A 25,351-nucleotide genomic window follows, 5' to 3' on the forward strand; every position below is an offset into this window, starting at 1 on the left:
GGAAAGATGTGCTCTTCGTCAGCCCATACTAATTTTGGCAAATGAATGAGCAGACAGTTCTGTTCTCTTTTTAGTAGCCATTCAACAATGATTGCCAATACAGCGGGAAACTCTCACGCAAGTACGCAACTAAAACTCATCTGTCACTTTCAAACAGTAGTCACAACATGACGCCTCAACTGCAGCTCAAATCTCACACTTTACTCCAAATGCTCAGAGTTTTGGTCTGGCATGGTAACAGTGAAAGCACTATATTTTAACTGAAATACTACTAAGGGAACAGAAAATGACCTGTTTCCACAGCCAAAAAGGATGGTTCACTAAATTTGCTGCAATGTGCACAAGGTCATAAGGTAGTCAGAATTTTCACACAACTTGTTGTTAACATCTAACAAATACTCCATTAGCTGCAACTTGTCAACAGTGTCACAAGATTTAGGTTTAGGTTTTATGGCTGCCCTTCTTCCATCTGCCATGATTTATTAGTTTGAGGCTAAGCTAACAACCTAACACAACCTTGTGATACAAAGTGTATTTTTCTATTTCAAATCTATCCCACATTCTGCAGGCTTTACCATTAAGTGCAGCGGCACAGACCCCAAATCGCAATGAATACACAGATACAGATATTTACTCATTAGCTGCACTTTTCTAGACCCCAACCTTTGACAAAAAGTTTGACTGGAGATCTATGCAGCTTCTGTACAAACACTAGTGTCATGAGGATGGTGTCACCCTACTGTGCTGGATCAAGTAAAAAGAAGAGGGGGAGGACAAACAAAGAAAAGAAGAGAGAAAGAGAGAGAGGAAGGGCGAAATGAAAGATAGTGTCTAATCTCGGTGCAGCAGAGCAAGAAACAGCAGCAATAATCAACTCTGAGAATCTATGGCAATTTACCAACTTGTTAAACCAAGAAAATAGCCTGCAGATATAGTTTGATGCTCAGCATGAGGTGTCCTCTCCATATGATTAGAAATTATTCCTCATCTACACCATTTAATTTGTGCTTGTGATATGAATATACTTTTTGTCCCTGCACAAACTTATCACAAACGGCCACAAAACGTCTATGCTATTACTATGTATTTCTTCTAGGAAGTCCACTGATAAAAAATCCGATACACACAGATTATCAGTATGTGAAATGTGATAAATTAACAATGCTACTAACATTAACGCTGACTCTTTCTTCATTCAGTAACCTGGGAAACACCCCCTACTAATATGACATAAAAGATCCCCAAAACTGAAGCTAAAACATCTCGATTACCCCCTGGTGTATAGGTTATATACCCTGTTTTCTCCATGTTAGCAGATTGGACATGAGCCACACTATTAAAAACATCAAAGTACACATTAACTCAATTTTTCCCAAAGATGGTTTCGGTCATTTAAGATAGTTATTATCACACTGATGTATGTTTAATCACTTGTTTTTCTGATAAGTTTGGTTTTAGTTAGTAATATGATGCTATAAAAAGGGGTGTTACATAATGACTGCCTGCCATGTGCGTCAATGGGTGTACTTGCGTGCTGCTTGCGATTCAATTGCACAGATGTGCGGCTGTAACTCGATACTGTGGCTCCACTTCCTAATCGCTACTGCTCAGACTCTGGCTCCAAATGACATCACCAAAGCAAGATGTCAAATCCTGTATCCTGGATATTTTGGCTTCATTTTTGTACAGTGGGAGAAAATGAAGATGTGTTGTCCATCTTTATATAGTCTATGCCCCCTACCTTACAATATAACTTCCCTGTGGTAAATATCAACTGCCTTCTTATTTAGCAGCCAGGGTTAAGGCAACTTCCTCATATCGAGGGGCAGCCTTAATACTCTCACTGCATTTAAGAGCTTAGAATTGCAGGGAATTGTCATCAGACACCTGAAGGACTTCAGACTCCTCATTAACTTAGGATTCTGCCCTCTCCTACAGACTTTTTTTTTTTTTTTTTTTTAAATATTGGCATGATGGGATATGTGTCCTGAATGCTATGCAGCACCTTGTAAAGGATCACCAATCAGAGGCACAAGATGAGTGGAGGAGCTACTTCAGCTAGCAGGACAAAGAGGATAAAGGTTCCTTCTTTTAGTTCAGTACCCTGAGGAGGCTCTTGTCTCCTCCACCACTAAGGGGGGATTATCTGACACTACCTGATAAAAGCCTGGGTAGGAGGCCAGAAATTACAGAGACAACATGACTCCCCCGTCTCCCCTGCTGTCGTCCCTGCCTCTTTGACTCACTGTGTTCTGCCGCTATTCTCCCATAGTTTTTCCCCTCCTTCTATAAAGTGTTTTTGCCACAGCTTCATAAAAGGAGGTGCACACACTCGATGTCCTGCTTAATAGCTAATGTGCATCCATGTGTGAAACATACAGCATGCACATATGTGTGTCAGACACTTTCACTGCCCTATATTTACACTCATTACCACATGGCTACATAGCCCCTGGTCCCTCACAGCTGGCCTACAGTACGCTGGGCCATGGATGAGTAGTAATTACTCATGTTCACCAACATGATGCTTATTCGGTAGGATCATACACTGGCCTAATGTGAGCTGACCTGTAAAATACACACATGTTCTAAAGCGTCACAACTGCTTAGGCAATAAACACAGTGAGCCAGTGCAGTGGGTCATGGGTATGCTCTGGGGACCGTCAGACATCAGGATGATATGAGTGCAGCCTAAACAGTTACGAAAGAGCAGAGGCCTCAAGCAGACGTGAAAGTTATGCTTTACCCCACTGAAACGGATTACTGCTGTTAGTGCAAACTTCATTACAGATTCCGTATCATGAAGACAAGCATATGGTTACAGTTAAAGATATTCACACTTTTACATCAAGGTCTATTGCCTATGTCTACACGTGGCACATGTGTATAAAGATTACAACATGGTGCACAGACCTACTAGTGAAGTTAGCCATTTCATAGGGTAATCCCTGACAGCTGGCAACAAAACAGACTGTTAAAAATGGTCACTGATCTTATTGTGGCTAAAACAACTGACTCACATGGGACTACTTAATGCCTCCAGCTCATCAGGTATACCATGTCAACATCAAGCAGTCATATTTGTGTAGTGAAGAGGATTCAGATGCCAGGTGACTTGTCTACTCAGTCTGGCTGACAGCAATGTGGAAAACGGCCGTGACACTGACTGATGGTCCGATAAATCAGACCCAACAGGGTCACTGATGATCAACAGAGCTGAGACTGTTGTGATTAATATGATTATATTAAGTACTCTGCTGATACATAAATATATAGGGAATTCTGTACGTATACAACGTAATATTCCAGAGCTGTACCCCGACTCGTCACTCGAATTGCATTTGGCTGACAATATGAATATTTGACTATTTGCTCCTTTTCTCCATGAAGAATTGAGAATTTGAACAGGGTTCAGCTGGATGTTCACTGTGACAGTGACATTCATGTAATATAGTAAACAAGCCAGGTTGGCCCTCAGAGCTAATGAGTGATACCTATGCTAACAACAAATCAAAAATGTGCAACAAACGAAAGCCAGAGAGTATATAATATTACATTGCTGTGAGCTGTAAATTCACCACTTCTAAGCAAAATGCAGCAGATAAAATCATCTTGGAGCCTGAACTGGCAAAGCCTCTCTTCCACCAGGCAGCTGCCACAGAGCGGAGCTAAAGCGAGTAGCTCTCACTCTGCAGCTAAATTTGGGGACCGAAACATCCCTAAAAGTACAGTGACTGACAAAAAAAGACTTGAAGAATCTCAGTCAGTTCACGGATCTTTAACTGATGATTCAAATCTTTGATTTTAAGGGGGCAGCCCCACAAACTCCAACCATCATGAGGGCGCGTCCATTAATACAAACCTACCAAAGGCATTAGCAGACTATGTTTTGTTGTATGAAATACCGGTGCTCTTACTACAAATTGTGCTGTCAACAGTAAGTCACACATTAAAAGAGCCAACTGCCCCTTGGTGTGTGTAGTCATGTCAGCAAACACAAACACCCTTACCTGGCACAGAGTGTTCCTGATTCTCTGTCTGTGCTTTGTTGACAGTCACTTATATAAAGACTGGAGAAAGGGCGGGCAAGCCATGACCTCCGTCTCCCAGATGCTTTGTACAGAGGCCGACCTGCTGCAGGGGCACTGCATTTTAATTAGACCGACAAAGCTGGAGACACACAACTCCATATTAGATACTTGCAGAATCCGGCTACATTCTTACAGCCACAGGGGACACGTCACTCTCAATATTTAGAGCATGTGCATAAACACCAATACAGACACGAAAGTAGCAGAGGAGTTTTATTTTGACAAATTTAAAGATGTTTACACCATACATTGGTGCATAAAATTGACCAGAATGCAGGAGATAAAGGCCTCTAGTTTCGCAGACTGGGCAAGGTGGAGGCGCAGTGCACCTGCGCTTCGCCAACTGGGTGTGGCCAGGTGGACACCGTGCGCGCTGGCGCAGCTACTCCTCTTTCCCACCTCCGTCCCTCCTGCATGTGCAAGTCGGAAAGAGGGAGGAGAGAAGGCGTGGAGTGGGTTTTACACAGCCCATTCACATCACACCAATCAAATGAGCCCCTCTCTTCGCCCTTAAATGCGCTGTGCGAAGGCGTAATGAGAGTTTACTCAATTCACCACGGCAGAAGAGAGCAGCAGCGTCAGACGGCCAAACTTCTCCCAGGAGGAAACTGATGTTTTGGTCCGGGAGGTCCAAGCACGCAGTGTCCGAATATACGGAACTGCGAGCAGACCTCCACGGGCTGATGATGCAAAGGTAGCCTGGGAGGAGGTCACCACAATTGTAAATCAATGTTGCGTTTCTCTCGTGCGCGCACGCTCACTCTGCAGTCTCACTCTGTTTCTTTTCTTTTGACTTTTCTAAGATGACAGATGCTGAATATATACTCCCTATCTGATGCTGTGGCTGTTTGTGGTTGGCTGAGAGGGATGTGAACTCATTAGTTTGCAGCTGTGTTAATCAAATCAGGTTTCCATTACGTGTGCCAAACGTGCCAAACAGTGGCAATCCCCTTTGATCTGACATCAGATGTGACAGGACAGTCGATATAGAGATACATTTATGTGCTGATTGCAGATAGTTGCATTGAATAGTGGTTTCTGTGGGTATTTGTTACATTGTTAATGTGCCTGACATTCTGGAAACCTGCCCGTGAGGCTTTGGTGACGTGTGCGCACTGCCCGCTGGTCAGCCAAACTTACACCGGCTGCGCTCCCCCTGCGCTGACAGTAGACCTGGTTTCAGCTGGCGAGCTTTTAGCGCACCTTCGGCGAAGCCTTTGTCACTGTCACTGCGCCAAGCTGGATCTGTCGACACCTCCCCCTGCTGCGCTGCCACACCCATCTCAGCGCACCTCGGTCTGCCAAACTACCAAACTGAGCGCGCCTCGGGTTGCGCTGCTCGAAACTAGCTCTGCGCAGGGTTCGCCACCCTGCCATGCCGGGAAACTAGAGGCCAAAGTGTTTGACACTCAAAATTTTCTGGCAGAGGATCCTCAAGCCCCCCATTTCATATTTGTCTCCCCTAATGTTGAAAGGAAACCTACGCACTTGTCAATAGTAGACTACTAAACACATTCATTTGTCATAGTAAGTGGGGTTTTATTTTGCATTTGTGTGCCATATTTCCCCAGTTTTTTAAAGAACATCAATATCTGTCGAAAATAACTTAAAATGCAGTGACATAATGGATTAAAATGATTGTCCTGTACTATCGCAATACATAAAAACACACACTTTAGAATATTTAGCCTCAGAGTAGTGCATGTTGAGAAGAAAACAAAAAAGTGCTGGTTGGGACGGGATTTCATTTTTAATGTGGAAAATGAGGCAAATATTTTTTGATCATCTTCTATACATATGGTCTTGTAGTTGAGGAAGTCACAGTCATGCAGTCACTGAGCTCCCTAGCTGAGGAAGATAAAAGCATAAGCATACCAAGATGCACTTCAAGTCTTCAGCAAAACCACAAAGGAAACAGTGACAGTAGAGACGGTATAGTGAAGCTGTCACTGGTTTTCTGCATCTTCAGTTTGACTCAAGGTTCACTATCAAAACAGAGGCTCCTCTTTTTAAACTTCTTTTCATCAAGAGAAAAAAAAGAACAGGCAAATGGCCTAGCTAGTTTTATTTGTCAGTTTATTCTATAATTCATGGATTTATTGCAGAGTATGAAGGTCTAGAAGCATGTTCCCATTAAAAATGCAACACAATGATATGGTGTGGCAGAAACACAAGAAAATGGGGTCACGTGAGGGGAAGGAATGGAGGAGAGTGGTGCAAAGACATGATAGAAGAAGAGAGAAGAGGGTGAGAATAAGAGATGAGAAGAGTGGAACAGTTCTATTTACAGCTCTAATCCCTCTTATCACGTGTGATATTGGTTTATCTTGAACCTTTGAGCCATTTGAAAGAAACATCCTACTTATAAACTGTGGAGTTGTGTAATACTGAAGATGTTTATAACAAAATAGTCAAAGGAGAGTCAACAGATAAATTTTGGGCCCAGGTGCAGCTGTTAGTTGTCTGTTCAGGTATGGGTCAGAGATTATTACTATTCCTTTTCATTTTCAGTCCACCCCAGGTTTAGGTAAGGCTGTGTTTGCTGAAACATCAGCTGCACACCAAAGGCAAGTAAAACGTGCCTTTTGTGGATCCATCAGTGAGGGTCACCACACTCTGGCAGACAACTATTTTTAAATGATTTGAAATTCTGCAAAAGCATGTATGGTTTTGGTCTTTGCCTGTTTTTGACTGCATTCTTGCTGATCACTGTACACCCTTCTCTGACTGGGAGCCAATCTTATTATAGCAAATAATGGCTCTGTGTCAAACAGGCACCTGGCTGTCTGTCTGATACAATGGCTGTGAAGAATGCACTGGCATCTTAAACTTTCTGTGTTGTTAATTTAGAATAGAAAATGTAAAACTGTAACTGTAACAGCGTGTGTGTGTGTGTGTGTGTGTGTGTTATGAGTGAGTGCATTCACATGGAAAAGCATAACCCATTTATGATTGTGTTTATGGAGTATCGTGTCTATGTGTTAAATGAAAACACCATATCCAGTTTTCAGAAACCAGGATAAGTCCCATTCATGACAAATCTGAATATGCTACCTTAAGTACTCCAAAAGAAAACGGGATACTCTTAAAAGTATATACTTTATCAGGCTTACTGGGCACTGGCGACAATCTATCACAGGCGCAGCTTAAGCCTTGTAACATAACAACAGCAGTGGCGGCGGCAGCATCTCACTCCTGGTGCGATAAAGAAATTAAGTTTTGTCTTTCAGTAATGAAAAAGGCTGTGTCTCATCATGCACTGCACCACTGTCCTTCATTGCGGTAGTGACAGTGACAGGCTGGCTCCTGTGGGGAGGACAGTGGTATAAGAGTAGCATAGCTGCTTTTATGAATAACATCAGCTTAGTATGGAGTGTGTGCATGGTTGAGACTAGGGTTGTCAAAAGTATTGATACTCTGAAAAGTATTGATACTCAAACGCTGTATCCGGATACAATACTCATTTACAAAAGTATCGATACTAACAGTGCACGCCACCTCAGCGCCTGTCTGGTGCGCACGACGGGTCTGACGGACACGCGCTGTGCAGGCAGCATCTAGCAGGCACAGAGCCCTCACTGCAACCCGGCTTGTTGTCGTTGCTGTGCATGCACGCACACATTTCTGTTGCTGTAATATGGCCAGCACAGCTGCAGGAGGATCAGAGCAGCCAGTTTTGGTCAAAAATGATAAAGGAAAAAGCGCAATATTTAGTGAAGTGAACACAGCACGCTGCAGACAGCAGGTACAGCCCCTCCCCTCACCAGCAGCTGAGCAGCTGGTGTCGCCAACATCAAACTAAAATATAACTTCTAACATTAATGTGGGAGCTAAGCAGAAAACTTTATCAGTCATGCCCGTCTGTAACATTAATAGACAATGTTAGTTTAACAGGACAACACAATTATGTGTGTCTGAAAAGTTATGTTAACTGCAAAGTCACAGATTGAAGCTGAAAAAACGTTTGGTTTCTCCCGTAACCCCTGGTTCTCTGATCACATAGTGAGGTAGAAACAGGAGCATCCTGAGCCTAAACTACCAACTCTATTTGATCAGCAACGAAAATATGGTGCCAATTCACCAGAAGCACAGAAAATAAACAGGGCTGTAGATAAATACATTTGTATGGACAGATCTTGTTTCTGGTTGTTATTTATTTTGGGGGGATTTTTTGTTGTTATCATTGATGTTACTGTTCTGATCTTTATTTAAAAAATGACATGCCTCTTAATTTTTTGCTGCTGTATCGAAACTGGTATCAAGTATTGAATATTTTCCTGGGTATCGATATCGAGTTTGAAATTTTAGTATCGTGACAACCCTAGTTGAGACATAGAGATAGAGAGATGGTGGTCAGAATTCAGCTGTTGGCGATCAGAGCAGAGCAGCAGAGCAGAAATTAACACTTAAGTTGTCAAGTAGAAGTAAATGTACAGTAGGTTGGTTTGTGTTTGTAAACATTACAGCGCCTGAGCAAATAGCATGCAGTAATCAGTGACTGAGTTATTAGTATTTTCATGCGTACAAGGAATCTGAATAATCTGATTTCTCTGTGATTACGTAAACACCATATCCTAAATGCTCATTAACAGGTTATTAATGTCCATGTAAATGCACTGAGTGTTCAAGTCTTACAGAATACACAAGTTGGTCAGATTTATATTAATTAACATTTTGCACACAAACTAGCAATAAACAAACCTAGAAAAATACTACTTGCAGATAGACACTAGTATGTCAGTAAAATGTAACTCTTGAGCACATCAAATAAATGACTGCAATGTTCTTTCTAGTTTGCATGTCTCAGCAAACACTTGGGCTGCTACTCAACTCAAGCTTTTTCTCTTCATCATTCCAATTTTCACAGATGCAAGTGGATTTTAAAAACAACTACTTTTAATACAAAGTATTTATTTTTGCCATCCAGAAAGTAGCCACACGAAATGCTTCAGGGAACCATTCTGTTGGAAAATGGACTGCCCGAGCATGACATATTTCACTTGTCTGGTGCGACATTATATTACCTCTGATGTCACTGCATTGATATGATAGCCATCAGGTTACCAATGGCAATGCATAAAAGGTATAAAATATTATGATCACCTGCACATCTAAAATTCAATCTAATTCAACAGCCCTGCTATTGATATTACCCATGACGGTTATATATTCAAATCATTGGAGGCATGTTAATTTCCCTCTGAATAACATTTCTAAAGCCATACTTTGTGGTAGTGTTGTACTGGACGGTATTATTTAGAGCCAAATCAATACATTATTTTAACAAAAACTGAGGCTGTATTAAATTTATATGCATTTCTTCCAGGGCTATTTTCTTTCATTTGCCTGCACAGAAGCTGAGGATATCCAGTTACCCAGTGTATACTGCATCTGTGTATTCCAGTGTATCATAGGTAAAATAAGTTAGCCTATTGGAGATGAGCTGTTTGCAGAGGTGCAGTAAGAGCCTGCTGTCTGCAGCTCTTCATCAACATCTCACTGTGGCTGTTTCTGCTTTTGAAGCATTAGTGGACTTTCTTTTATTTAAGATAATCACTTTCTGCTAATTTGGTGATAAACACATTTCTTTTCTAATAGATTTTTCACATTAACGTTCCTCCATTATTTTGTGATGTCACAGCTTTTAATGTGAAGCAGCAAAATAAGGAAATGTTGGGTTTCAATGTTGGGTCATCAGCAGTAACTTAACACCACTGTAACGTTACAGCGGAAAGCAAACATGAGCTAGTAAAATAAAGAAGATATATAAAGTAGAATCAGGATGCAGAGTAGAAACTAAACTCCAAAATACAGAGATTCAGTTAGAAGCTACAAAAGTTGAACACACAGAGACTTTTAAAAACATCTTCCTCACTGGTCTCCGGGACAGACAGAGGTGAGAGAAGTCTCACAATGCATACATTTGTTTCAAGGGCGATCAGGGGAGATATCGAGGGTTGGCTGCAGTTGGCGAAATGTCACCTCTATCACCTCGCCTATCTCCGGTGCAGCTTGGCGTGGCTCGGCATGTTAAAACTGACAAAGGAAGAGTAAATCGGCACAGCACAGTTTGACTCTGCGTGGCCAAAGGTGGTAATGGAAGAGGGGTATTTGTTCCAATGTTTGCACCATTTTATACCTCTACAAATGCATGAATAAAACACAGCGTCGAAATGCTGTTTACCCAATCCCTTCTAAAAACCTTTTACTGTCACCTGATGTAGGTTTTTGAATGATGAGATTGCTACATAAAAACACCGTGGCCCACCTAATGTGCCAAGGCTGAACCAAGTCTTCTTTGAGAATTGGGTGTTAGCAATCTTCCAAAATAACTTTATTCCTTAATTCCCCTAACCAGCATGGAAGCTACGCAATCTACTACTGTAGACACAATGTTTGTTTGGTTCCAAAAGTCACACAATAACACAAACAAACCAACTTATCAAGGCAGCGGTAGACCAGCAACCAGCAATTCCCTTGTTAGTCTTGCAGGGTAACATTACTGTTTCTGTTGAAGGAGTCTGGTGGCTTTGAAGAGAGCAATATAACAGCTTCAGTTCTTGTCGGAGAGGGCTGCCTAATGGCAAGGTGGATAAGTACCTCATACATCCCCACTTCAACTCTCGCTGCTTTTACCTACATCACTGCTTTTTGCTAACATCTATTCCATTTGAATAACCCGGAGAAGAACCATGCTCTGACACAACATACCAGACAATAACATATTACATTCCAGTCAATACTGAAGACAACTAAATAATACTGGTCAGCAGGGGTGTATATAGTCTATATTAGCTACATGTATTCAAATAGGGTTGAGGAGAATGTTGTTTGTATGTGCACCATGGAAATGTCATTCACTCTCATTACACTAGTCTCTGTACATTCATGTAGTAACCAGTTGGAAAACTATTCCCTGGGTTCAGACCTCTGCCAAACTGACTGATTTGCCTGGCACTGTGACATCAAACAGTGGTTTCTGTGTTCAAATATGAAAAAAATCCAAGGAGTGCCATGGGGGGACTAACAATTAGCCAATTGGTATCAAGGGTGGGAAGAGCACTGTTGTAATGCGTTGTCAAATGGTGCACCAAACCCATGGGGAGGTATAATGACAATGGCAACTGTTATAGACAAGACAGACACTGCTATCAATGCTGCTCTAAACTGCTACAGTACTGTATGTCTTCTCAATACCAACCAGCATCATAGTTTGTTTCACTTCGCTAGACTCCACTCTTAAAACCCTGGCAAATCCAGTATGGTGACATAACTACACATCAGTGTGGATTTAAACTGATGTTAAGATTTAGGCAGATATGTTGGTCTCTAGTCATTGGTTAGGGAAATATCCAGTCCCCTTCCCCCACTAATGTGGACACAATGTCAGGCTAAAGATGGAAACGGTGTATAATGAGTTGACAGTTCTGTCTAATAATTATAAAGAAGGTGGGCAGGCAGTTAGCAAAAAGAAACAGCGCAGTGTGCCATGGGAATATCATGTTTTTAACTAGCTCATCCTGTTTTTACAACAAAAAGCTCGGCTGAAGTTCACATCAGTCTTACAAAGTTCATTCTCAGTTTATGGTCTCGTTATGATTTCATCCAAACTTTTTGTCTGATATTTTGCCTTTCCACACATACAGTACAGTCTTGCATTACTGCCAGACTGTTTTTGACGGCTGCCTATTTCTGTTCTGGTGTAACTACATGTAAGAAGGAGGGGTTTGAATGGTGTCTATAGATTCTTTTAGAGCCTTTTTTTTTAAATCAATCTAAAGCCGTTTAAGCCTGTATTTGATACTCAAATTAGGTTTTCGGTGGAGTATTACTTTAAAACAACAAGAAAAATACCTGAGACTAGTTTCCACATTGACCTTTAAACAGTTGCAAAGTCCACCACACACACACACACACACACACACACACACACACACACACACAGACACACACACAGGCAGATTGTTCGTTTAACATTATATCTTACTAGAGGATTTAGTAAATCTGTCCAATAAAAGAACATATTAATTAACTCTTGGTTTAATGTGGGTGTTTATACTCCCCTAACAAACAAAGCTGCTGCGTACCGCTTCCCGCCTGTTCGAGCAGATTGGTGTTTTTGTGTTTTATCTGTGTGCATCCACAAGCACTTCTGCCTCTGTCTATGTCTGTTTGGACCTCAGCCTACAGTATGTTTGTCTGAGAGAGCCACAGCTTAAGTAATCTCCAATATCCATACCTAACAGGCTTAAAGTGTAATGCTCTCAGCTACAAAAAGACCAATATGCTGTATGACAGAGTATGGACCTGATCCCGAGGAATAGGATTTTCTGTGAGGGGAATCTTCAACCTTTACTGTATAGCAGCAAAATAAATCTCTGAGTAATTTGATACACTCTTAAGCTTAGGGGGAGACTAACACCACATGAAAAAGCAGTGGAGGCTTGGGGATGAAATGTACTGGACTCATTCACACACATATGTACACACGCTTTTACACACACAGACACACACACATAAAATAACACTCACTGATTCATAATTTAGCACACTAAACACATTTTATTTATGATGCATGAGTGCAGTAAAAAAAAAAACCAACAACACTCAGATACAGTGATGGGAGTGCTGTTACTATGGCAACAGCATCTAACACATCATTGAGCATAAATGTTTTCGCGCACCATGCAATTCAATTTTACACCTCTCTAGTGAGGATTTAGGAAGAAGCCCAATCCCACAGCTTGCTTAGTTCACAGGAGACACAGTCATTATCATAATAATCATAACACCCATTCTAAATAACTTGTTCCTACCAGTGTCCCTTATGGTTTCAGTCCTTTAACCAAGATTTCTCTCTGTTTGTCTTTTTTAAGCAGGGGGCTCCTGATCTTTTATTGATGTTTTTGAGGGCTAATAGAAAGCACGTAAAGGACAACAAGAAAAATAGACAAAGAGAGAGCAACAAAAATGCCTCTCTGCATTCTCGCCTAAAGCCAGCTTTTACCTGGACCCCTGCCATCTGCTGACACAGCATGCACATACCAGTATGGTTACCCTATTATGGGGGCTATCTCCTTTTATAAACCATGTAAAATGAGACACATTAAGACAGACAAATTGATCTGACATGAAACACGTGAAAGCAGTCTTCACTAAATGTGACTAGTCATTCCCCGTTAAGGTAAAATCTGAGTCATTCATACATGAAACAGCGAAAAATCAGCTCTTGCGGTCAAATGAAGTTCACACACACATCCAGCCAGTCCAGCGTGTGAACTTAATGTACATGCCAAGCCACAAACTTTGAATAGAAAATCCAGAATTAAACGATAGCAAAACAAAACTGAAGTTGCTTCACAACAAACTGTTACTACACACTATTACAAACCTCTGTTCTCTCTGGGTTTCTAAATAAAACAGTGTCAGAAGGCAAAGCCTCACTGAGACAGTAACCTGCATTTACTCTTGATCGCATGAGTCATTTAAGCAGTAATGTGTTGAGTCTAACCTCTGTAGCCCGACTCCTGGAAGCTCTCTCTGAACGTAGCAGCATGGTGTCTCCTGAGTAATCCTTTTCAGCAACACTGGAATGCTGTATTTTAGCTCTGTATAATTTCTAGTATTCCTCTTGATGAACTACAGTTTGGGCAAGTGGGGCAGTATGAGGCAGCTCTGATAGGGTTGGCTAGAGGCCGGAACAAAGCACGGCAAAGCCACGGCCTCTTTCCCACTCATCAACACACTCACAAACATGCAGAGCACAGGCTTATTGTATATGGACCCCCAAACACATTCTGCTGTACGCTCAACCAATTCCACCCGCCCTCCTGGCCACACTGGCAGCATGGCTTTGTCCAGCATTGTCTCTTCCATCGGTACAATTGAGCTCTGGCTTACTTGCCAACCCATTATTGTAGAAAAAAAAGAAGGCATGGGCATAAACAGGGACACACAAATTTAAATGTGCAGATCTGTGTTAATGACTACACAGGGACACACTCAGGCAAGATCTCTATGGAAGGCAGACCATTCACGAGTGTTGTCACAGTGAAATTCCACTCAAAATCTATGGGCTCTATTTTCGTGTTGGTGCAGAGTGCAGTGTTGGACTGGCCAGCTGGTATTTTCCTGGCTTTACTGAGGTTGTTTCCTCTACTGCAACAATTTGGTATCTTGGTGACATGCCGTGTGTGCCAGTGGGAGGAGAGGTGAGGTAGAGAGCAGTCTCTAACTGAAATGGTACTGTGCACCGTCAAGCCACAATTGCACATGGCAGATCTGCTGGTTAAATTTTGTGTAATAAAAAATAACCACAGAAACCAGTGCTTATGTGCACAACAAACTTGTCATTTTTATTAATTATTCTGCAGTTTCTCCTGCAAAACAGCAGGCACTGTTCCATGAAAAAAAAACAGATCAATTAAAACTTCTCTCTCCGTTAATAACTCCCTCAGGACTGTTCCTTTCTGTCAGTCCCCTCCTTGTGTCTCCAGGTAAGTAACTGGGGCCACAGCTATGCGGCACACCATCTTCTTTTTAATGAGTATGGCCAAAGTGTCACCCTGTGTTTAAGGGGGATGAAAGTCACAAATGTGATTTGCCATGATTTTCACAGCCTCTAACACAGCCACCTATAACGTGTGATAATATATTCTTTCTGATCCCACTCTGTATCCGAATGAACCACAGATGTGCCAGGTGAGCCTGGCCCCGAAAATACCACAAGTTTTCTTGGCACGCCCCCAACGCACTGAGCAAAGAGCACTTGACTGCAATCAACCGAGCTGCAGGGTTCACAGAGCCCTATATCTAAAGTAAGCTTAATATGTGCCCTGAGATCACTGACGTTTCAATGAATTACAGTTAAGACCAGGTGGCAGACACTCTGACACCTGCAAACCATCAACGCACCTGCTTGCAAGGCAAATAACTGTTTGTGAGGGGTAGACTGGGATGAAAAAGTGTTTCTACACATGTTTTGGTTAAAAAAAAAAAGACTTTTTGGAACATGCTGAGCGCAAAAACAGATGAAAGAGAGGTTATAATGATGCTTCGGAGGTGGTTTGAAGAGTTTCTTTGTCACTATCAAAACTGGTGGTAACCATGAACTTCAATCTGACCAGGTCTAGCTGGAAAAAAAAGATCTCAGTCACAATTTCTGCCTGATGCCTCCTACTACTGCTGTTACTATTAGTCATACATCTACTGTTATTATAGACATATGATTATTATTGTCATATACATATACTATCATATATTAATATATGCTTACAACATATGCTACCAAATTACTGTTATCATTATTATTATATTATTAGTAAAATTAATGTTATTGCAGCTATTGTCATTACTGCTTGCCCTTTTCTCTCTGTCTCTGTCTCTCTGGGTCTCTCTCTGTCTGTCTCTCTTTATGTATCATTCTGTCATATGGATTACTGTAAGTTTATTATGTGCATCTGTTCTGTCCACACGACATCTATTGCACGTATGTTCGTCCTGTCATCAGTTGCTCTTCCTGGGGTTTCTACCATTTTTTTCCCCTCATCAAAGGGTTTTTTTGGGGGGAGTGTTTGCCTTATCCGCTGTGAGGGTCCAAAGGACAGAGAGATGATGAATGTTGTAAAGCCCTCTGAGGCAAATTGTTATTTGTAATATTGGGCTTCAAAAATAAAATTGAGCTGCATTGAGCCGTGACATTTAAAAATGAAATATTGATATCATGTGAATAAAACACACATGATAATATTATGGAAATAATCCAGCGCCTCTTAAATCATCACTTTTTTTTGTTCTTGCATTGTCTCCTTCTTCCAACACCATCTGCTTGCCTTTTTACTGTCCATTAAGTGAAATCGCTCTTTGTTTTACACATTCTTTTTCACAAAAGTAATAGTTACAGACACTCTCTCCATCTCCCTACACTTGTATTTTGATTTTAATTACTTTGCTAAAACAAGAGACAAAACCCACAATAAACAAAATTATAGATGAGGAAAAAAGAGATGAGTGGTAGCTCTGTATCCTCAAGAGTACAACAAAATAAATGGTCGTGTGCTCATAGAAAACAGGGAGCAACAGGACACAAAGGAATGCAATCCAAGTACTCCCACAATATCTAAATGTTTAAGGAAATACTAGAAAGCCTTTATCAGGGTGGCTAAATCATTAAAAGAGCCACCGTGTTTCAACCACTGTAGGTCTTCTTCAGAGCTTTAAAGCTCTTTTAATGATTTAGCCACCATAATTAAGACCTTTTAATATTTCCTTCCTCATTTACATATTTTGGAGTCCCTGGATTGCCTTCCTGTGTGAAAATATAGATTAGTTTGACTGATAGCATCATCATTGTTATTATTATTTTCAAATTATCTATAAATATCAGGATAATGTCATTATCACAAACCCTTTAGCCACCATAATAAAGTACTGAAAATCTGATATCATGCCAGCCCTAGTGTGCAGTCTAAGTTGCAGTCCATAAATTCCGCCACATGAAATATGACAATGGAGCTCTATTGTTGTTTGTATGCATGCCTATGTGTGTTTGTATTTTGTAAGCAGCGGGAATGCATGCTGTCATCAGAATCAAAGAGTCCAGAGAAAGAAAGAGCTGAATCAGGTCCAGTCATGTGCTTTTAGACAGACACACAAACTGACACCAGGACACAGACAGGCAGACAGTGGGGAGACAGAGCCAGAGGGTGAAACACAACTAAACAGACCAAAGGTGAACTGGAGCTCGGCAGCTTACTAAAACTTGTCAAATTACAGCTGAATATGTAGCAAAAATGATCCTCCCCCTACATTTGAACCCTGGCAGCAAATAGGCCTACGGGCTACAGAGAGTGAACAGAAGAGGGCAGAAAGCACGCTCCAGGCTGAGACAGGGGGTATGTGGGTAGTGTATTTATTCAGCTCCATGATTATTAGAACTCTATTGTACTTTACGCCTCTGGCATCCTTTTCTACAGTCAGCTATTCATACTGCTTGACCTAGAATGATGAGTCTCCTGCTAGTGGGATGTTTCGCTGTACGGAACGGGAGCTATACAATGTGTTATTTCTTTATTGTGAAATGAAATTGTGCAATGAGGTGTAGCATCAAGACCAAACAGCAGGTCCCGTTCCAGTTCAGTTATATGGATGGGTGAATGCAAAATGCAGAGGACCTTCACTTTTTCTCAAACGCATCAGTGGTGATCAGTAGTGTCTTAGATTACAGAGGCACACACAAACAAACTAAAAGGAAAAATAGAAGTATGTGGAGCTTTGAGCCAGCTAAATTGCTTTTTGTTGGGTTTACATTATCTGCAGACAGGAAAAATAAGATAGATATTTCATTCTAACAGTGTATGAATGTGGCTGCGGTGTGCATGATTGCCATCTACCGAAGAAATTTCTGTTCAGTATAAGCCATAATGCACAGAATGGAAAGCAGGGAGTTGACTGCATCCTCTATACTGCAGATCTGGTGGAGGGCCAACTGGGAAATTGTTGGATTTAACCCACTTCAGCTTGTCTCCTTGCCCACTGTCACAGGGACTTATTTTAGCAATGGTAGAGCAACACATTTAAACCAAATGTGTGATCTACTTATGTATTTAACTTTATCTGATCTGAAACTTTCAGACTGGATTCATCACCAAACTGTGCCATGACACAATCCCGTTTTAAAGCTAAGCGCTATGGACAACACATTCTCCCTATTCTCTAACGCACTGACAAAATACTTAACTTGAAACACAAAAACAGAGACCAAAAAATGAACATCAGCAGTACCTGCAAGCAGAGACCCACATAGAGCTTAGTGGGGTGTGTTATGAAGAGCCTGGGGCTACAGTTTCAACATGGCCTGATTTCAGAGCATAATGAACACAACATAATCAATTCACTCTTTCTAATCTGTCTAATCACTGTCTCTCTCTAACACACACGTACACACCCTACGCAGGTTAAGTGAAAAATTAAAAGAGGAGGTGAGATACTCTTGTGGTGACACATAAGGGAACAGTGCTGCAATTTCTCACACAAGAACTTACACAAACATGCTAAAAAAAAAAAACAGGGATACATCGAAATTATGGTTTAGTTCAGTTTAGCAGTCACGTTTCAGTGCAAGCTGGGTACAGCAGAAAAATCATGGTGATAAGCAAGTCTGGGTGTTGCTGTTGAATGTGTGTTAGCATGTTGGATGTGCTACTATTCATATAGGAGCAATTATACACAGCTCTCTCTACTTTGCAGCTGACTGGGAACCTGCGGGCAGGTCTTCCAGCTATGGCATTACATCTGCACACTACAGTGTGACTGACTTGCACACAAATCTGCTTGTTGTGCTAACCTCAGCATAAGTTGCCAACAGCTAAAAGTTTGTGGGTAGAGCCTGCACTTGTGAACTTTGGTTCTGCATTACATACATCAATCTACAGGGACTGTATTCTGTGTGTGCAACCGTGTGCATCAGATGCAGACACATCGACAAACACAAATATTGTTACAGCCCTACTAGAAAAGTAGTAGCACACAGACCATATTAAGGTTGGGGCAGTAGCCCACTGTATGGAGTGTATTAGGTATGCAATCTTAAATAAGACTGTCACTCTATAAGCAAGGGCCAAAGCAAAGGAACACAAATCACACTTTAGCACAGAGTGTAGTTTTAATGAAGCTTAGGGTACGCTCAATCAGGAAGACTTTCTTTATGCTTCAATCATTCACAATTTTCTCTCTCCATCTCACTCCCCTCGCTTCTCCCAGTCAGCTCATTACAGGCAATCGCTCTTCCCAGTTAAACCAATCAAATTTCACTCAGCAAATAATGCTACTGCTGTCTTCTCTGCTGCTGTCAGCTGCGCCCTCCTACACCCCATCAAACTCCAGTTATCATATCTAGTGCTCAGGTCAAGCTCATCAAAAGTCAACTCCTCATCACATCTAGATCCTCAGCACCCTCCTCATCTCGCCATCACTACCAGTGTCTAGGCTCCATAGGTGGGGTATCTTATTCTACTACTACTTCACCACCCCCTTTAAAATATATCACATCACGATCGCTGTGATGTCATGTATCATCTAACTGCCAAGGACTTTACACATATTAGTCAGTCTCTCCTGAGTAATATGGCTGTTACCTAGCTGGATTTGTAAGCACATGAAAAACAAAGTTACAAAACCAGAGGTGTGGTAAAACTGTAAATGATGGGCTTTATACCCCATAGATTCTGAACTCTATCAGAAACTGACCAACTAGACTAATGGAAGCCATATTTATGAAGGATATTTTGTATAGAATGTTAGCCTGCCCATTTGTGCAGTAGCTCAGGTCAAGCTGCCCAGAGGGCGTCCTGCTGACAGCTGCCACCTGCTGAGCCTTCACTGACTAAGACTGACAGCTCTGAGACTCTCAGCGGAGGCTCACAGAAAATAATGTATGTGGCAGTTATTTCGCTTAACAAGTTTACCCACTGTGCCACAGCTATTACACTGTCTTTTCGGCTCTTTGCAGCTTTGTGTCTCTCCAGCACAAACACACACACACACAGTGAGGCCGTCTCCATCAGAGAGCATCAATAGCAGGTTATGACAGCATTGTGACACAAGCGGGGCATTATGATAACAGACAGTGAAGACCACAAGGCAGATTCTGTCCCAGAGAGACCCACTGGCACACACACATTGTCATGTGCATGCATAAACACATTTTCACAGACACACACACGTGCACCCGCATGTGCACAAACACAGCCTTGTACACAGGAATGTCTGCCACATACAGACACACACACACAAATGTTTGCCTTATTTAGTCAGAGATCCAAAAGCAAAACACAACCACTCACACTGACCACAACTAGACAAAACGTTCACTAACATATCAGGCACACACACACACACACACAAATAGACACAGTGATCCAAGCCTACGGTTAGTAACTGAACCAGTGCAGGGAGAAACATTAGCATTCTGTCAAGGTTTCAGACAAGACTGCACCAGCTCTTCACACAGCCAACATGCAGCAGAGCATAACAACAGAACGAAAGCCAGAGAGAGAAAGGGAGAGAGAGCTTAGACAGGTAGGCAGGGATGAGTTGGGGAGTGTTCGGGAATAATTAGAGACAGAAAGTATGAAAAACAGAGAAACAGAGGAGGAAAAATATGTGCTTACACCAGAGATAATGACAAAATTAAATTATAGAGATGATGAAAGCAATTGGGGTACCTTACTATTGAGTCTGGCCTTCCTGGCTTCTTTAGTTTTCCTTTCTCTTCTCTGGGCAGCTTGTCTTCTGCCCAGAGCGGATCCCATCTCACACACACACAGACACACTCGCCGTCACAAACACACTTCCGTAGGTCAGCTACAGTCCCAGTGCCAAAACATCATCCACATGGCCATATCCAGTCCCCCTCCTCCTCGTCTCCTCTCCCCTTGTTCTCTCTCCTTCTCCTTCACTACCTCTCGGCTTGTCAAAGTAGCACATGCACGCTCACATGGTCACTCACACAAACACTCGTCCAAGCACAGACGTACACACTGACTCCTGTGCATGCACAGACAGACGGAGAGATGGCAAGGGGTGATTTTGCAGGATGCTGGAGAGAACAGAGGGAGGGTGGGGAGAGTGAGAGCTAGAGAAGAGGGAGGGAAAATAGAGGGAGGAGAGAAAGCGTAAGATAGAGGGAGGTTAAGCAGAAAGAGAAAATAAGGGGGAAAATGGGTGGGGTGTAGAAGCTAGGAAAGATACGGATATTCAAAGGGAAAGGAAATAAAGAAAAGAACAGGACAAAGACATAAATATACTGTAGGACACTGGTGCAATCTCTGTATCACAGTCTAAGCCAAGTGTTAGATGACAGACAGAGCCTTTTGACTACTGACTGATGCTCATGTCTTTGAATCTAAGTGTTCCTGAAAATATGGTTACATTTAAATGCAAAATGTTTGTACAATTTATTTGTACAAATAACCCAATTGGCAACTCCACACAGTCACAGTATGTGGAGTAGTGTCACACATATTAAAACATCAACAAAACCACACAGACACATACGGTCTCTCAAATCAGAAACAGCAAAAAAAAAAAAAAACATGTCAGCTGAGCCCCTCGATTCAACTGGGAAAACATTTTGAAAAATCCCAAGTTCCATGTCTGTATTTGTTTGTCTGTGTGTGTGTGTGTGTGTGTGTGTGTGTGTGTGTGTGCACACTCTTATTTCTACCCAGATATCTCTTTACTTTTTTCAAAGTACAAAATTTCTCTTCTTTTTAAGGGATTATCCATAAGGGGAGCTATGTGTGAGAGGGATTCCCCACTGGAAATATCCTCTCATCCTGTGCCATGCAGCTGTGCTGGTGTGTGTCTGAGTGCATGTTGTGCATGTGTATATGTGTGTGTACTATGCAGAAATCCCACATCAAATTTCATGATGGCTGCAGTAGCAATAACACTGCACTGATATGAGGGTTTAGGCACTATACAAATGCTCTGTGGGATCTGGCATCTCAGAACAATATCACACCTACAATGAGCTACATTCTCTGTGTGGTTTCACTGTAAATTGAAAATAATGCAGGAATTCTCATTCATAAATACAATAAGCCGCTAACAACAATACAAAGCCTGAGTGTAGGAGGAATAGCAATACACTGCATGACGTTTTCTAGTGGATCCGTTTATGAATGCTTTCCCACACATGTACACTGTCACAAAAAAAGGCATGATATGAGCATTGGTTTGGCTTGTGAATCATACTGAACAAGACTAATCATTTTTACCCAAGCAAATTCTTTTGATAGCGTGTGCAATTTCTCAGCGGGTTTATGATATTAGCACAATTGAAATGCCCTCACTCTGGCAGTCTGCTCTGTGGAGTCTGTGACCACATTACCAAATAGTGCGTTACTAAACGCTCTCCACGACTGTATATGCCTCTTTAGTTTCTTCCAACCCACCCCCTCCCTGGCGATCTCTGTGACCACTACGCCCAGGGCTTTCATTCATATTATATATGCATGTACAGCGTACTCATGTTTCCATCTTTCTAGCCATCCAACCAACTAGTCTTTCATGGCTATTGTCTATATATCTTTAATTGGCTGCAAAATTATAAAAGCCCAATCATCTTAAAACTTGCATGAGATCTGTTCCCCAGAACATATATGAAGAGTTCATCACAAGGTCACATAAACTGTAGCTGCACTGATCAACTTTAGTACTAAAGCATTAGTACTCTGCTCCTCATAAATAAGACAGAAAGATGGAGGTGATCATGCTCTTAACATGTCACTGTGAAAAGTGGATAAATGATTCATACTGTACATCTACAGTATTGGCCTTTCATGTGATGTGCAGGGATTAAAAAATAGCATCTCGGTTTTAAAATTGCACCTCGATATACTGACAGCATTATGTACTGTGAAATGTTAAAGATATATATATACAGAGAAAAGATGTGGTATTGTAACACAGTGAAGACAAAGTTTATGAGAGAATTTAAGGGTAAAAACAAGTTTTTAGATGGTAACAGTCATTAAGTCAGTTTGAGTCAAGTGCATAAATGACTTATAAAAAACAGCTGGGGGGGGGGGGGGGGGGGGGGGACTTCTATCAGTGGAAGCTCTTTGTCAAACTGCAAGAAAGCCATCCATTCTGCAGCCCTGTTTATCACATGGCAGTCCTCCTACACCAAACACCCACTCACATGCACTCTTTTTTTCTCCTAAAAGTATACTATGTAAATGTTCTCTGCAGCCACCTCTGTGTTGTTAACCAGGACAGAGTCGGGTGAGGAGGTCTGCCTGGGTCGGGTGTAGAGGGGAAAAAAAAAGAATGGGAAAATCCTATCAATTATGACCTCATTTCAAACTTTAGCCCGCGGCTAATGAGCTCCATACCAGCAAAGTAGGCTAATGCTTGACCTCTGCCTAACAGGGCAGCTTGCTGCAGGATGAATTGTGAATATCGTGACTGCCAAGGCTGCAAGAGTCACCCATAACAAGATTTCCCTCTTTACCTCTGGAAGTCATTATGCAACAAAAGCAAATGTGCCATTCAGGAAAAAAAAGAGAGAGGGGGGCAAACGTCAATGCTCCATTACTTTGTAACACCGCTTGCTTAAAGCTCATCTTCGTTAATGCAGGCACAAGAGAATATTTTCTTTTTATTACCACTGCCTAGACAGAGACCTGTATAGAGCCTTTAACATTCATGATTGAATAATTAGCATACTACTGCTACGAATAATTAATACACCACTTGCCTTTTCAAACATCTACATATATTAAACACAATAGTCAAATAGCAGTTGACTCTGACCATGAAATTAAATAGTGCCATAAACTGAGCTGCATTCCTTCTAAATTATTTTCACTGAGGAGGCAGTGGGTGGTGTAGCCTGCTACAGCATTCAGGTTGTATAGTAAGTGTAATTAGGCCTTTACAATCAATCATAATGTATAATCTGTACAAAATATTTTGCAAACACAAATAAACACCAGCGTTTTACAAATGCATGCATTATGACAGATACTTGACTCGATATCTCAGATAATGACCAGTGTCTCTGTGTTCAGGTGTCACTGTGTTGAGAGACATGCAGATAATTAATGGAGGAAAACAAGAATTTACTGTGACTGTTTCTGGAGCTTCTACAGCCAAATTACCACCTTCAGTCTCTCCAATAACACAGCTGTCCTGGATTAGTCATTGCTGAAAAAAAAAATAGCTCAAGCAACACCGTGGCTTTCACTGCCCATTCACACATTCAGGTTTGTACTCAGCATGATCGAGTTAGAGGCTGGGAGATTCACACTCTTTTCTTCATCTGAACATTTTACCAGTTCAACATTGGCTGGCCGGTGAGGCAGGCCAGTCACAACAAGTGATCTCTTTATAGATGATTTATTGTGTGAAATTACTACCTAAATTGCAGCTGGGCTGAAACTGATCTTGGTTGAGTAACACTCATATACTATGTCATAGCGATGTAGCACAGTAGCAGACGGCAGCACCTCACACCAGACTGGTTAGACAAGAGACAATATTTGAGAGTATGACTCATCCTTCTCATCACAGCTTTCTTGCATCTGCGTCTCATTCACTATTTTTTTGTTCTCTCTGACACTCTCAATAAAGTACACTGCAGAATACACTCACTGCCCATGAAAAAGAGGTGGACGAAACAGCCCAACAAAGAACTGAATGAAAAATCCCCTCTTTTTCTAAGAAACCATGTTCAATGATATTTCAAATCTCCCACGCACAAATCCAGGATTCAGCCCTGGATTCCCAAAACAGGCCACATTTTGGCCTCTACTTTCCAAATGTTCAACTAAATGTTGAAAAGTCTCTCTAAGGGAATTGGACCCTGACAGAAAAGGACCATACTGTATGCCACATTTCTGTGAAAACAATGCCTGTAGCCACATGCTCTGCTTATTCATTGCATATAGAATACATGAGCGGTTATATTTTCCGTAACTGCTTATCCTGTTGGGGGTCGCAGGGGCGCTGCAACCCATCCCAGCTGACACTGGGTGAGAAGTGTGGTACACCCTGGACAGTTCGCCAGACTATTGCAGGACTGACACATAGAGACAGACATTCACACCTACACCTACACCTACCTTCACGCAATTTAGAGTCACCAATTAATCTGCACGTCTTTGGACTGTGGGAGGAATCCGGAGTACCTGGATAAAACCCATGCTGACACGAAGAGAACATACAGGCTCCGCACAGGAACTCTCTTGCTGTGAGGTGACAATACTAACCATTGCACCACCATGCCACCTAATAGATAGAGAATAAAATATAGATATATAATAGTATCTTGCAATACCCTTGACAGATAGCTCTGAATTGCTGTTGTTCTGTTTGTTCCTTCAAGGGATACTTTGCTGATTTTCAACCAGCTTTGTATAATGACAATGTAGGTAGTACATGTAAATGCACAGTGGTAGACTTCCCTTCATCTTACCAGCACCCAGATCTCCCTGCTCCTCTCCCAGCTCAAATCCACTGGCTCTGGGGCTCTTGCTCGAAATACAGATTGTACTTCCGCATTTTTGTATGCCCACCACCATGGACATAGCAAGTAGAAACGTAGATAGAGTAAGATCCAGCTCTGTTGCTTTCTGTCAAACTGAGACTTAAACTCTAATCATATAGTAAAATCAGGCAGCGCCAATCAAATATAAACCTAGATTCTGTCACTGTATTGCCTATTCCTCGCTTATAAGTCTTATAAACATTTC

At 41.6% G+C, this 25,351-nt stretch overlaps 1 protein-coding gene across 3 annotated transcripts in view; it reads right to left on the reverse strand.

The window, feature by feature from the left end:
* Window positions 1-25,351, reverse strand: part of shank3a (SH3 and multiple ankyrin repeat domains 3a) — a 284,296-nt gene that overhangs the window by 127,023 nt on the left and 131,922 nt on the right. The window contains exon 1 of one of the 3 annotated variants that reach the window (XM_078167970.1): window positions 20,315-20,600. The exons of the other annotated variants lie outside the window; for them this stretch is intronic. Coding sequence (XP_078024096.1) covers window positions 20,315-20,401 — 87 coding nt within the window. The 5' untranslated portion in view covers window positions 20,402-20,600. Of the gene's footprint in view, window positions 1-20,314; window positions 20,601-25,351 lie in introns of those variants that run through there. 3 annotated transcript variants of the gene reach the window in all.

The sequence above is a fragment of the Epinephelus lanceolatus genome, chromosome 5 (assembly GCF_041903045.1).
Source record: "Epinephelus lanceolatus isolate andai-2023 chromosome 5, ASM4190304v1, whole genome shotgun sequence".
Taxonomy (NCBI): domain Eukaryota; kingdom Metazoa; phylum Chordata; class Actinopteri; order Perciformes; family Serranidae; genus Epinephelus; species Epinephelus lanceolatus.